We start from the raw sequence: 13,651 nt of genomic DNA on the forward strand, positions 1-13,651 counted from the left end.
AATACCACAATTTTGTTCGGACGAATTTGGCACTACTCAAGCTAGCTGTTGTGACCAACGCACTTCCGATTACTTTCACAAAATAAAACACACTTTACATACAGAAAACCATGACGATAGAATTTGTGCTTTTACTTTGAGACTCTGAGACGAAGATCGGCCCGCCAGTTTCCATTTAGAGTTGCTGAAGAGTGTCTCTGATGACTTTAGGTGGAGGCAGGCTAACACTACCTATGCACTTCCAGCGTTTGAGCTAAGCTAATTAGCGGTGTGCCAGCTCTGCCCGTATCTCCCTCGTTACTGCACGCACAGTCGAAAGGATGGTGTCTATCTGCTTGTCATGGACTCGGGAGTGAGGCAAGACAAGAAAAAAAATGTTGGCGTATCCCTTTAAGCTTTACATCAGTTTTGATCCTCCACTGTCAAAACCAAAGCTAAAGTTCCTGATTGTGGCAAAACAACTTTAAATCTAATGTATAAATGATGTATGTGTGTGTTTCTCTCTCTCTCTCTCTCTCTCTCTCTCTCTCTCTTTCTCTCTCTCTCTCTCTCTCTCTCTCTCTCTCTCTCTCCCTCTCTCTCTTCCTGTGTGTGTGTGGTAGCATGATGGAGTACGACACAGAGAACATGAACTCTGAGGAGATCTACAGCTCGCTGCGTGGCGTCACCGAGGCCATCCAGAGCTTCAGCTACCGGAGCCAGGAGGACCTGAACGAGCCAATCAGGCGGGAGGGAAAGAGGGACGACGCAGTGAGTCACAACCTTTCTCATCCTCAGTTTACTTGAATGCTCACGTTTAGATGCAGAACAGAGTTTGGGAATAAAACTGGTAGAAACACAGAGAGCAGCAGTTTTATGTAAGAAGTCAGTGATTCACCATTCAGTTTTTTTTTTTTTACTCAGACAGGAAACACTGACCTGATAATATAAAAACACAACTAGCAACAACAGTATAACATGGGTTTAGTCATATTACAACTTTAAACAAGGCATACTTTGTCATTTCTTTCATCATTTTGTAACAATTTGATTATGCAGGAAAGTGATCACCACAGCCTTCCATCTCTTGTAAAAGATAGATTTACTGTAATTAGGGCCACGGGGCAATCGCCACGAGCACTGGCCCCTACAGCTATGAAATAGCTGCAGGGGCCAGTGCTCGGGGCATTTTCTTTTTCTTTTAGAAAGATGATCATGTCTCTTTCTGATCAGCTCTGTCTTGACTTTAAGATCGTGGGTTTGATTCCCATGTTGACAGAGATGGTGCCCGGCAGTAGCGCCCCGTGGTCCTATCAAAATTTCCCAGAGGAAATTTTCTAGTTGATCAGTCAGGTTTATCTACTGTGATGTCAACTAATCCACCGTTGGTATAAAAATCCACTAAACTTATCTGAGGAGTTTGTGAACATAAAGGTGAGATATTAAAGTTTTGGGAAACTGTAACTAAAATCATGATTGTTAATCCCTCTGTTTCACTGTGCCACAGGCCGGGAGAGAAGGAGTAGCATCATCTCCTGGTTCTGATGCTCGCTTGGGTCTGGACATGGTTGAAGGAGGTCGCACCGCTTTGGACAACAAAACCTCTCTGCTCAACACCCCGTCGCCTCGCTCTTTCTCGGGGCCACGGGGTCGCGAGTTCGCCCCGTACGGCTACGGAGACACCATCTGCACCTACGACAAGAGCGCCCTGAAGGAGGCCGTGTTCGACGACGACGTGGAGCAGTTCCGCGACTGTGAGTTCACAACATAACAAAGCTGCTGATTATTGCAGCAGATGTGGTACTACACTCGTGTATTTCATAAAACACGTGGGGTTTAAAGGAGCTGTATGTAAGACTGTGGCCAAAACTGTTGCTGCAGTCAAATTCAAATAACTGCAACGCATTGTTTCCCAACCCCCCTCCACCCAGACTCGAGGTTGCCAAAATGCTACAGACTACTGAGCAACAGGCCAAAACACAAAATCAAGTGTCAGCGTAACGGTGCTTTTTATTGTCATGACGCGTTGTAACGGGGGAATCAGTCACTTTTCTGATTACTCGTTATTGAAAAAGTAGCCCTGTTAGTAACACCGTTATTTTAAACACCATTGTTCTCATCACTGCTGGTGACATATTGGGTGATTTTATGATTACTTGCCACTTCTTACATATGGCTCCTTTAATATTAGAGGCTTCTGTTTGTTGTGCACGAGCTTGCACACCCATGCATCCCTGCACGCAACCAGCGTGATTGGATGCCTATGGGTCTGTGCAGCTGATGACACACAGTTTCTGACATTATATTTTAATGTGATGAAACCTCCTCTTCTTTTTTTTTTGTTGCACAAAAAAGTGAGAATCCAACAGCTGAGTGGTTAGTTAGGATGCTCACCATGTGTCTGAGCAGTGAGTCTCCAGTTGTTTGCTGCATGTTGCCCCCTCCCATCCCCCCAACGCTCTCTGTCCCTGCATTTAGTTGAGTCCGAAGCACACGAGCCATCAGTCATGACGTCCCCCTCATCATCCACCCCCCACCCCCCACTGTGTAAACTGACCAGCTCATGCTGTGGTGTCATCACCTCCACCACAAACAGGACAGTAATGATGTGTAGTTTGTCGTATTTAGAACAGTTCTGTTTACCTCAGTCACAAGTAGGGTTGCAAAGGGACAGAAAATTTCCGGTAAATTTCCAGAAACTTTTCATGGGAAGTTAAGATGGGGAATTTTGGAAATATTCCAAATTGGAAACTTTCCATGGGAATTATGGGAATTATTGGGAATTTATGGGAATTAACTGGAAATTGGGGGTAATTTAAACAAACTGTATCATGTAAATATTTTGTTTTGTCATAAGCAGACATCCATGCAAAATAATACAATTACAAAACATGACATTTCAACAGATTTATTTGGTAGTAGAACTTTATCAAGTTTTAATTCTTGTATGAACAATCAATTCTTTTACTGAACAACAAAAACATGAATGTTGAGTAAAATATTACTCCCCCCCCCCCAGTGTGCTGTGTGCATGTGATGGAGGAATATCATAGATATTCAAGTGTACTTGCATTAAATCTGGTTGTTTTAGCCAAGATTATGTTACAATATATTTTCCCAAACTATATTTAAGTTCCCCGTTAAGGGCCAACCTTCAATTTATTAAATTTCGTATTTATTCCCGTTTATTCCCATATATTCCCATATATTCCTGTTAATTCCCATGGAAAGTTTCCAACTTTGAAAATTCCCGGACTTTTGCAACCCTAGGTGTGATCATAAAAAATAAAAATAAAAAAACTACCTCCCCCACAAACAGGCCAGTAATGATGTGTAGTTTGTTGTATTTAGAACAGTTTTGTTTAGTCACAAGTGTGTAAGTGTGCAGCCCCACTGTTGTAAACCGCTCTGTGTGTATCAGTTGTTGTCATCACATCCTTTGCCTCCTGTCCCCCCCCCCCCCTCCCTTCTGTCCCCCATCTCCACCTCCATCCCTCCTCCTCCTCCTCCTCCTCCTCCTCCTCCTCCTCCTCCTCCTTGCCCCCTCCTCCTCTTCAGGCCGACGTCAGGACAGTGGTGAAAACAAGAAGACGCTCCCCAAGGTGTTTGGCCCTGGTAAAGACGCCTCCCCCCGCCTTAGTTTCCTTACTCACTGACTCACAGTCTCCCACACTGCACCGCTTTGACCAGTCTACTGACTGGACCTTCACTCCACTCACCCTTCTGTCTGTGTTGCATAACTCACTCTCAGTTCCCTTCATTGTTTCCTCAGCTTCATAACTTGTTCTAACTCCAGCTCCCTCTGTGTCCAACAGACAGTGTGTAGCTGCCAGGGTGACACTTGCACTAAAGGACATTGTCTAACCCTATTGAACACAATGATTGGCAGTTGTAGTGTTATATTTGATAAATCTAATGAATCAATTCTATTTCAATATGTAGATCCACAGCTCTGTAACATTACTAACATCTGTAACAGAGTAGTGAATGAGATGAGTGACTATTTTACCTAGACAACACAAGATAACAATTATTTTTTAAAAAGCCGCACCAACATTTATTCCTTAAAGGGATACTTCACCCAAAATCGATAATTCCCCAATTTTCTACTCACCGTCATGCCAAGGAAGGGTTTGGAGAACATCATAACACTTTTGGAGTTCCAGGGGGGGTCCGGCAACGGGTTTTCATATAATGGTGGCGGATAGAGTTCACTTTTTAATCATCCAAAACACACACTATGAAACATCCAAATACCTCCATACTGCTCGTCTGTACTGACCCAAGTGTCCTGAAGCCACCACATGAAAAAGTTGTTCAGAAAAAAATTATTTGATCTCTGTTTTTATCCTTGTTGTAGTAGTAGCTCAGACACACAGTATCCCTTTAATGTCAAAATCTACTTTGAGATCCCATTGTGCAACAGCTTCAGCTATTGCTGAGCCATTGATCCCTCACACAGTGTCAGTTATTAAGGGTTTTCTTGCACTTTTGAGACTGATCATTAATTCTGTGCTTTACTAGTTTATTAAATGAAATTCTAGCAGGTGAAATGAGTAACTGATACTACGACTTGACTCGGCATTTTTGCGTTTCCATTAGGTAAAAGTGCCTGGAATCTGGTACCCGGCACTATATTTTTAATACCTACTCAGTCGAAGTTACAAAACAGGCAAAGTGGTACTCAAATGTGAGGTGTAAACACTGCAGACCACTGATTGGTCAGAGAGCCATCACCAGCGGGTCATCTCAGAGGCAGCAGCCGGGCAACCTCCGTCATCATCATGATGAAGTTACCGCTGGCTGATAGAATTCCTTCTGACAGATAAATGTTGGTTTTCTACTGTGGCAGCCACGTTAGTTTGTTTGAATATAAAGTGAAGTTTTAGGTGTGAACTGGACAGAACAGCAGCGCAGATATCACCACATTTACATAAATAAATGTTTTAAAATGAACACATGAATCTATATTCAATTTTATTATATTTTATTAAGCGCTGTCACTATGATGACTGGCTACACTAAAGGCGGTACTATCCTGTAATGGAAACGCTCTCTAGAATAGTACCTGGTACCAGTGCTGAGTTGAGTCGAGCTGGTGCTGCGTAGTTTGGTTGTTTTGACTGATTGATTTTATTTATTCTTTTTTATTTGTTCCTCTTTAAGCAGTCGGCCAGGACCACTCAGACCTTGTAGCCGATCTTCTTAAGGAACTGTCCAATCACAACGAGCGCTGCGAGGAGCGGAAAGGCGCCCTGGTGGAGCTGCTGAAGATCACGCGGGAGGACAGCCTGGCCGTGTGGGACGAGCACTTTAAAACCATCCTGCTCCTCCTGCTGGAGACGCTGGGTGATAAAGATGTAGGTTACCTCACCACTCTGCATGTGGCTCTTGACTGTGTGTGTTTTTATGGAAGTCATGGTACATCATTCAGAAGAGGGGTATCTCTGCTGTTAAAGGGATAGTTCAGCATTTTGGCAAATTCACCTATTGCCATAATCCCTATAGTCTTAGTTTAGGTATAGGAAGGTAGGTATAGGTTCATTACCTTTAAATGTCAGTGCAAGCTGTTTTTAGATCGGCGGGGCAGAGCCGCGAGCTGCTCAGCTAATGCCACGGAGGTTCATGGTATTTCTATGTTTCCCTCATCAAACTAAATACACAATCCAACAACTCGTAAACACGTAACATTACTACACATGAAGCAAATACTAAGATCTACTTTCGTGTGTGGAAAGACGTCGCCTCTGAGATGTAGAATTTGTGTTATAGAAGAGAAACACATGTCGGGACCAATGACTTGTATCATCAGAACAGACCTGTCCTGTGATGGTCAGCCTCCTTGTATATTTAAAATGAAAATCACAGGGCATGTCTCAGTCATGTCAAGTCAGCAGTGTAAAGCTCCAGCATGATATGTAAATCATGATATGATAGGCTATGATGATGTCAAGATTTTTCATTTTATATCATACAAAACACCAAAGATGTATATCAATGAAAATGATGCGCACAAGTAAAATAAAAATATAAACAACCAAATTATTAGGCAAAAAGGTGAATTTAATTTAAAACGAAGCCTATTTTAATGTCCGGCACATGTGTTCCCTGTGCCTCTGCCCCTCCCCCCAGCACACCATCAGAGCTCTGGCCCTGCGCGTGCTGAAGGAGATCCTGAGGAACCAGCCGGGCCGCTTCAAAAACTACGCTGAGCTCACCATCATGAAGACGCTGGAGGCTCACAAAGACTCTCACAAGGAGGTACGCTGCACCCACGTCTTACTGGTTGGGTATAGTGGAACAAGTTGAAAACACAAGTTCGACATATTATGGATGGGATCTTAGCAAACTTTTTTTTTTTTTTGCAAATATGAGCAGCAGTTGTGTCGACTTGTAGCCTAAAACCATCTGTTTTGGTCTTTGCCAGCTCCTGGTGTTCAGTCTGTAGTCTCTCAGCTGCCAGTTAGTGCTTGATCAGAACAATGAGGCTAAATGGCTGTTGATGTTGAGAGATACAGAACTCCTAATCTCTGTGGATTCATCACCAGCAACATCTTTCATAGAGGACAGACTCATAGTTCATACATAAAAGCATTTGTTCAGGGTGTGACAATAGAGGGCGTGTTGTCCCTGTGTTATCAATTCAAAGTGATTTTATGTATTTTTTTTCGCTCAACTATCAGTTTATAAAAAGCTTCCTGTTGAGAGGATATTTTAATATTTTGTAATTCCTGATATTTTGCAGGGGAAACACTTCTATGATCCAAAATCTGGAGACAGAATCGTTCTTATACAAAAGATGTTTAAATAGTTTAAACTTTAAAACAGTTCGACTGCTGCTACTGCAGCTGTTCAGACCTCCTAATTCAGTGTTTTTCAACCTTGGGGTCGGGACCCCACTTGGGGTCGCCTGGAATTTAAATGGGGTTGCCTGAAAAAATTGATAAAAACATTACTGATAAAAATATTTTAACTAATTATTATTCTTTTTTAGAATTATGATTAAAAACACCACACACACTCTTAATCAACTGTATTCTATACTTTCACTTTCTTGAATATAAATCAAGTTAAAATAAAATGCAGCATATTAAAATATCTGAGCCGGCGCATCTTGATTGACGGCCGTGATCACGTGACTGTGCGTGATCGTGGGTTCCCCAGAAATTTGTGATAAAATATGGGGGTCAAAGGTTGGGATTGGGAACCACTGTTCTATCTTATCTGTAAGAGGTGCTTGAAGTGCCACTGTGACCAACAGCTGGTAACAACCGTCTCTCACAGCATCCTTTCACTGTGTGTGGCTCAGTGAGACATTGTCCCCTCCTGTTCCTGCTCTGCTCGTGTTGTTATGGGACATTATTATTATTATTATCTGGACAATTACCAGTGTGTGAAGTGAGTGTGATTGTGTCACCCTGACAGTTCAGACCAGGCTTAGAGCAACAGAGGACAAAGGTCCTCCCAGTGTTTTATCTTTAAGGCAGTAAAGACAGAAGATGTTGGGTTTTTATTTACTTTATATTTACAGTGTGTAGTGATTATATAAATGTTCACCAGATGATAATCTACATTAGGAATAGTGATCAGTTTGACTTGGACAGTCAGTATGAGCTGTGTACAGTAGAATATATACACACACACACACACACACACACACACACACACACACACACACACACACACACGACTTCACCTCTGTATGCAGAGACAGGGAGCAGAAAACAGCCCAGAGTTCAAAAGATGAATAACTGATGGTTTACAATCAGTTTTGATATGTGAACAAACAATAACAATAGCTGAACACAATGACCTTTGACCTTTAACTCAAGAACAGACAGGAGAAACCTGGAGGGTTACTCAGGGTTAACTGGAGGGATATCCTCTCACCAGAACAGTTTAATTAAAACATTATATGAACAACTGTATTTTTAGATTTGTAGCAGCTCTGGACAACACACACACATACACACATACACACACAGTAAAGAGACAGACACATGGTCCAGCAGTGCAGCAGGGTTTTCTCCTGGTGGCCACTGTGACAGATAAATCCAGAGAGAGAGGGGCAAGGAGGGGCAGAGCCAATCAAAAAGCTGCAGATAGCTCTGCAATGAAATAACATTTGACCAATCTGAAATGGTAAAAAAAAAAAAAAAAAAAGTTCTTATGTGGCAGTCACTGTCAGTTTGTTGCGGTTGACTGCCAAATATATATCCATACATGGGAAACACTGACCAACAAACGAAGATTAAAAATCAAATGTCACCAAAAAGAAACCACTGATCTGATTCTGTAGCTCTAACAAGTGATTTCTTAGTAATGGTACTGGTTAGATGTGTACACACAAATTATAACATATACAAGGCACAAGGTAATAGTAGTTAATCCCATTATGAAACCAATTATCACCCGCTTATTTATCCTGTTACATGCAGCGTCTGTTGTCTGTCTGACGTCTGCCCGATTTCACGTGAATGCAACATCAAGAATACGTTCCGATATGCAACCGCACCGCTAGATGGGGGGAATTCCTACATACCTTTAATGTGTGTGTGTGTGTGTGTGTGTGTGTGTGTGTGTGTGTGTGTGTGTGTGTGTGTGTGTGTGTGTGTGTGTGTGTGCAGGTGGTGCGTGCGGCCGAGGAGGCAGCGTCCACCCTGGCCGGGTCCATCCACCCGGAGCAGTGCATCAAGGTGCTGTGTCCCATCGTGCAGACAGCAGACTACCCCATCAACCTAGCCGCCATCAAGATGCAAACCAAAGTCATTGAACGCATCGCCAAGGACTCACTAGTGACGCTGCTTCCTGACATCATCCCCGGACTTCTACAGGTCTGGAAAAAAATAAAAACAGGCTTTTATTGTCACAGTCATGTAGACTCATATTGTTGGATGGAGACGTTTTTTATGAGTTTGAGCTGCTCGGGAAAAGCTGAAATTCAACTTTTTCTTTAGTTCTGACGGGGCACCAGCCTCAATGTTTGATAAAACCCCAAAAAAGGATGAACAATGTCAAGAAACGGACTGATGTTTTTTTTCAAACAGCTTCAATAACGAGAGCCAAGGTTTCTGGGGACAGTCGGAGCAGAAACATCCTGCTCCGCTCCAAAAGGGCATATTTGGACAATGTGCTTATTTGGACACTGCAAATTATTTGCCTTATTTGTCCCTGGAAATGTTTGCGTGTACTCTGCACTCTCTGTGACTCCTCCCACGTTCCTGCTGACACCTTGTGTGTGTGTGTGTGTGTGTGTGTGGTGTCTCTCTGCAGGGCTATGACAACACAGAGAGCAGCGTTCGCAAGGCCAGCGTGTTCTGTCTGGTAGCTATCTACTCTGTGATTGGCGAGGATCTCAAACCCCACCTGGCACAACTCACAGGCAGCAAGGTAACTGACGACCGCCAGCAAGGTGTTGCATGTACAACTACGCACACAGACACACACATATACAAACAACTCAGTTTTACCAAAACCGCTCCGCCAGGCGCGGGGCCTTATCATCTTCCCATGCTGTTATTCCTCAACCGGTTCCAACTGGTCGTCCAATTATAAAGCACAGGCTCATATTTGCCCTACTTCTCACTACGGCCTGTGTGTCCTTGGGGTTATATAAGGCCTGAGGTCTGAGGGTCAGCTTCACCTGAATGAAGGGGCTCTCCCCGAACCTGACCACTCCCAAGACTTTTAAGGGGAGACACTACAGGTGAATAGGGTAAAAATTTTAAATAACAGATATTACCATGAAACTTCCCAAGTTTATCACTTACATTAAGACAAATATTTTTTGTATTACAAGTTTTGTCAAATTTTATGTTCAAATATGTAAATGAGGCAATATCTGATGAAATATGCGCTAATTTTCATACATTTCCAGAACCAAAATCTGAAAAATGGATAAAGCCCCTTTAAAAATTATTGTTTTATTTTGTTGACATAGTATGAGAGTCCGTATCAGCAACCAATCAGAAAATTACAATTTACATTAACAATCTATGGAATTTTACAGTACAAGTCTTTAAAGGCTGTTTTCTCAAAATGAGTTTTTCCTCAGACTCTGAACCCGAAATCTCCACTTCAGCAGCACTTATAGACACCAAACCTTCCAGTTTCATTCCTGTCTATATTCTGAAGGTTTTTACAGAGGGGATTGTTGATATATCCTTCAAAGCCTGATTTATACAACATTTTATCCATAAAAACATGGCAAAATTAGATTTTTTAGGGCTGGTGACAGTATTCTCTCATTTACAGAGTGATAAAAAGAGATATCCAAAATCCCCTCTGTAGAAACTTCTGACTCTCATACTATGTCAACAAAATAAAACAATCATTTTGAAAGGGGCTTTATCCATTGTTCAGATTTTGGTTCTGGAAATGTATGCAAATTAACGCATATTTCATCAGATTTTGCCTCATTTACATATTTAAACATAAAATTTGACAAAACTTGTAATACAAAAAATATCTGTCTTAATGTAAGTGATAAACTTGGGAAGTTTCATGGTGATATCTGTTAAAATGTTTACCCTGTTCACCTGTCTCCCCTTTGGTCCTTATTGTGAAATGTTCAACATTATTTCCACTGCAGAAATCTAGAAGTGAAATCAGTCAGAGGTAAACCTGACCCTGTGTTGTTTGTGCTTCCCTGCAGATGAAGTTACTGAACCTGTACATCAAACGAGCCCAAACCACCAACAGCAATAGCAGCAGCTCCTCAGACGTCTCCTCTCACAGTTAATGGACGGAGGTTCAGTTTGGAAACCGTGTGGAAGGACGGGCGGACAGCGTTCCTGGATTCCCAGGGCAGAGCCGCAATCCCCCCCCCCTCCTCCCCTCCCTCCCCTTCCTCCCTCCCCTCCCTCCCTCTTCAGCGTAACTTCAGCTCCACTGCGCTTCTCTCCCGTCTCGAGGAGATTCTGTCAACGTGTCTGTCATTTACTCCCTTCTTCCTCCTCCTCCTCCTCCTCTTCCTCCTCCTCCTCCCCACCCCAGCTCTCAAAACTTTTGAATGTAACTGGATTGGTTTTAGTCTGGTGGGGAGGGAGTCAACAAGTTTAGAGTTTTTGGATTTGGGAAATGCACTTTCTCCTCCTCCTCCTCCTCCTCCTCCTCCTCCTCCTCCTCCTCCTCCTCCTCCTCCTCCTCCTCTTCCTCCGTCATTCCCACAGCCTCCACACCACCTTATTTTGTAAATGGAGCCCCGTTTCTCCCTGAACCCTCAGATTTGGTAGCATAAGGAGTTCACCCATTATACCATGAATTATTATGATTATTGTTAGTCACATCAGCGTAGAGAAAATTCTGTCAGATCAGCTACAGTTTGGGATGAGGTGTCATTTGGCTGGCCCAATGATGGTTAATGAGCCTGTAGGTTCTGGGATGAATTCTGGTTCAGAGGCATAAAAAACCAAATACTGCAAGAAAAAAAAGTGAAACAAAAAAAACAAAGTATTGTATGAGAATATTTAGTTCATGTTAAAGTTTATGGACCAGGGCTCAAAAAGCCGAACCATCAGTTAATTTCTTTATTCTAATTTGTACTTAAGAATCATTCAATTGATTAAATGATTTAAATTTCCCTCTCATCAAATTGACCGAACAAGGTGCCAAGTTTCAGCCACAGAAGTGACAATCCTGCAAATACAGTGCATATCTTCATTTTATGGTACCAATTGTGAAGAGGGAATTAAATTTGAAGTTAGGACTCACTACTAGTTTCCTGCAGGAAGTGGGAAAACACATTTCACAAAAAGAAACAAAAAACAGACGCCGTTTGTGGCATGTAAATCTACACGGCTGCTGCTCAGCGCCGACTGACTGAAGAGGAAGTTTGTAAATACTACAGATGTTTTTTTGTTTTTTTTTCCCTGCGTGGAGTTTGGAGAGAGAGACCAGAGCTCCGAGACAGTCCAATAGACATTTCCAGGCCTTACTCACTTCACACATGCTGATGTTTTGTCGACTGGGACCGTGGAGAGTGGATTGGGATGTACAACACTGTAAGTCTCTGCTCTGAAGAAAAAAAAAATGTGAATCTGCAGGAACAACAAACCCTGGCGGCGTTTTTTTTTTTTTTTTTTTTTTTTTGACAGTGAAGCAAATACAGTATTAGTGGTTTCCTCCGATCTTCTCTTTAATGTAACCGCAGCTTCTGCAATAACCTTAATCTACAGTAAAGGTATTTTGTACATACACTTTTTGACCACGGCTTCGCAAAAACTTTTACACAATGTCAAAAAAAAAAAAAAAGAAGAAAAAGAAAAGTGAACAGGTTGACTATCTGACTCTAACTTCTTTTGCACGTTAGCGAACTTGCATGTGATCTGCAGCACTTGTCAACTTGTCTTGGGAGTTCCCCGGCGTTTACGGCTGTTAAAGTGCACTTGTGACATCATCAGATTCCTAAAGTTTTCCGAGGCATCGGTCACATTGACCATGCCAGCGTGTGAAAAGGTACAAAAGAACGGAGACACAGCTATTCTGATGAAGCCGGTATTAGTGCTCAGGCAGGGTTTAGAGACGACGACGTCAGGTTTCAAATAGCTTTAACATGTTGGAATCCTGCTACATGACACTTCATGATTGATCCCTGATTGGAGAGCTTCCCCATTTGATCAGATTGTTATTTGGAAAAAAGGAAAAGGATCGATCTCTTATTGCTTTTTAATATTTTTTTTTTCGTATCTCATTTGCTAAATCCTAGCAAATTAAGAATAATAATGTTAAGAAATATGAATATTCCCAGTTTGACTTGGGGATGTCCTGACTCCTTGGATGGTGTGTTCATCCAGGGAATCCACTGAATGGGCCAATTCTGGTTATTTAAGTAAATGAATGTACAGTGTTTGCATAATGTTTTAATTTGCTTTTTTTTATGTATCGGTACTGAAAGTATAACTTCAACAACACGCCACCCTGCACACTCTCTGCACTCTGCCTGACTCTCACCTGAATCCCGTTGGACAGTTCCAGACCATTAATCAACCGGGTTCTTTTAGTCTTTTTAGCGGGGGCAGATCTGTAGTCGTCCTACAGGGGGGAAAGTTCACCAATCACCAAACGCTGCCATCTAGTATCTCACTGCTGGTCGCAGAAACAAGACAAGATGGTATTCTCCTTGCAAACCGTTCACTATGCATGTTCTGCAGTACACTGTCTTTCTTTTGTCTCAATCGGTCATGTAAGATTCATACCTGTATTTATATATTTTATTTGATCTTATTTTATTCTCTCATGATAAACTGTACAGAGGGTTTCTTTTTTTTTTTTTTTTTTTTGTTAAAATCCACCTGTGATAGATTTGCAACAATGTAAAGAAACTGTTTGCTCTAGAAATAAACTCAGAGCTGATCTGGATGTTTCCTGTTTTTTTCTCTCTTTTTTTGTTGCCTTATCCCTCGATTTCACAATTTCTGCTTAATCTTGTGTCAGTTGACGCTTGTGTGTGTACATGTGTGTGTCTTCCCCTTTTTTCCCCCCTCCCCTGCCTCAGGTTGAACCTTGACTTGCACAGAGGCACTGGCAGCACTGTTGCCCAGTTGTCCATCCATTTACAGGAGCATGCATCTGAGCGCGGAGGTATGTGGAGCTGCTCTGGATAAACATTAACCTGAGCACACTTTGAAGTCACCTGCTGCTGATCTCTGCTCCTTTAGAGGAGCTGTGGAGA

At 42.2% G+C, this 13,651-nt stretch overlaps 1 protein-coding gene across 1 annotated transcript in view; it reads left to right on the forward strand.

Annotated features, from left to right (window-relative positions):
• The window catches only part of clasp1a (cytoplasmic linker associated protein 1a), a 125,640-nt gene extending 113,573 nt beyond the window's left edge, over nucleotides 1-12,067 (forward strand). Inside the window, exons 32-39 of the mRNA XM_083996440.1 lie at nucleotides 603-750; nucleotides 1,487-1,733; nucleotides 3,538-3,594; nucleotides 5,146-5,339; nucleotides 6,112-6,240; nucleotides 8,607-8,813; nucleotides 9,253-9,369; nucleotides 10,634-12,067. Coding sequence (XP_083852566.1) covers nucleotides 603-750; nucleotides 1,487-1,733; nucleotides 3,538-3,594; nucleotides 5,146-5,339; nucleotides 6,112-6,240; nucleotides 8,607-8,813; nucleotides 9,253-9,369; nucleotides 10,634-10,720 — 1,186 coding nt within the window. The 3' untranslated portion in view covers nucleotides 10,721-12,067. The remainder of the gene's footprint in view (nucleotides 1-602; nucleotides 751-1,486; nucleotides 1,734-3,537; nucleotides 3,595-5,145; nucleotides 5,340-6,111; nucleotides 6,241-8,606; nucleotides 8,814-9,252; nucleotides 9,370-10,633) is intronic.
• Nucleotides 12,068-13,651: the final 1,584 nt, after the last annotated feature.

The sequence above is a fragment of the Trachurus trachurus genome (genome assembly GCF_905171665.1).
Source record: "Trachurus trachurus genome assembly, chromosome: 21".
Classification (NCBI taxonomy): domain Eukaryota; kingdom Metazoa; phylum Chordata; class Actinopteri; order Carangiformes; family Carangidae; genus Trachurus; species Trachurus trachurus.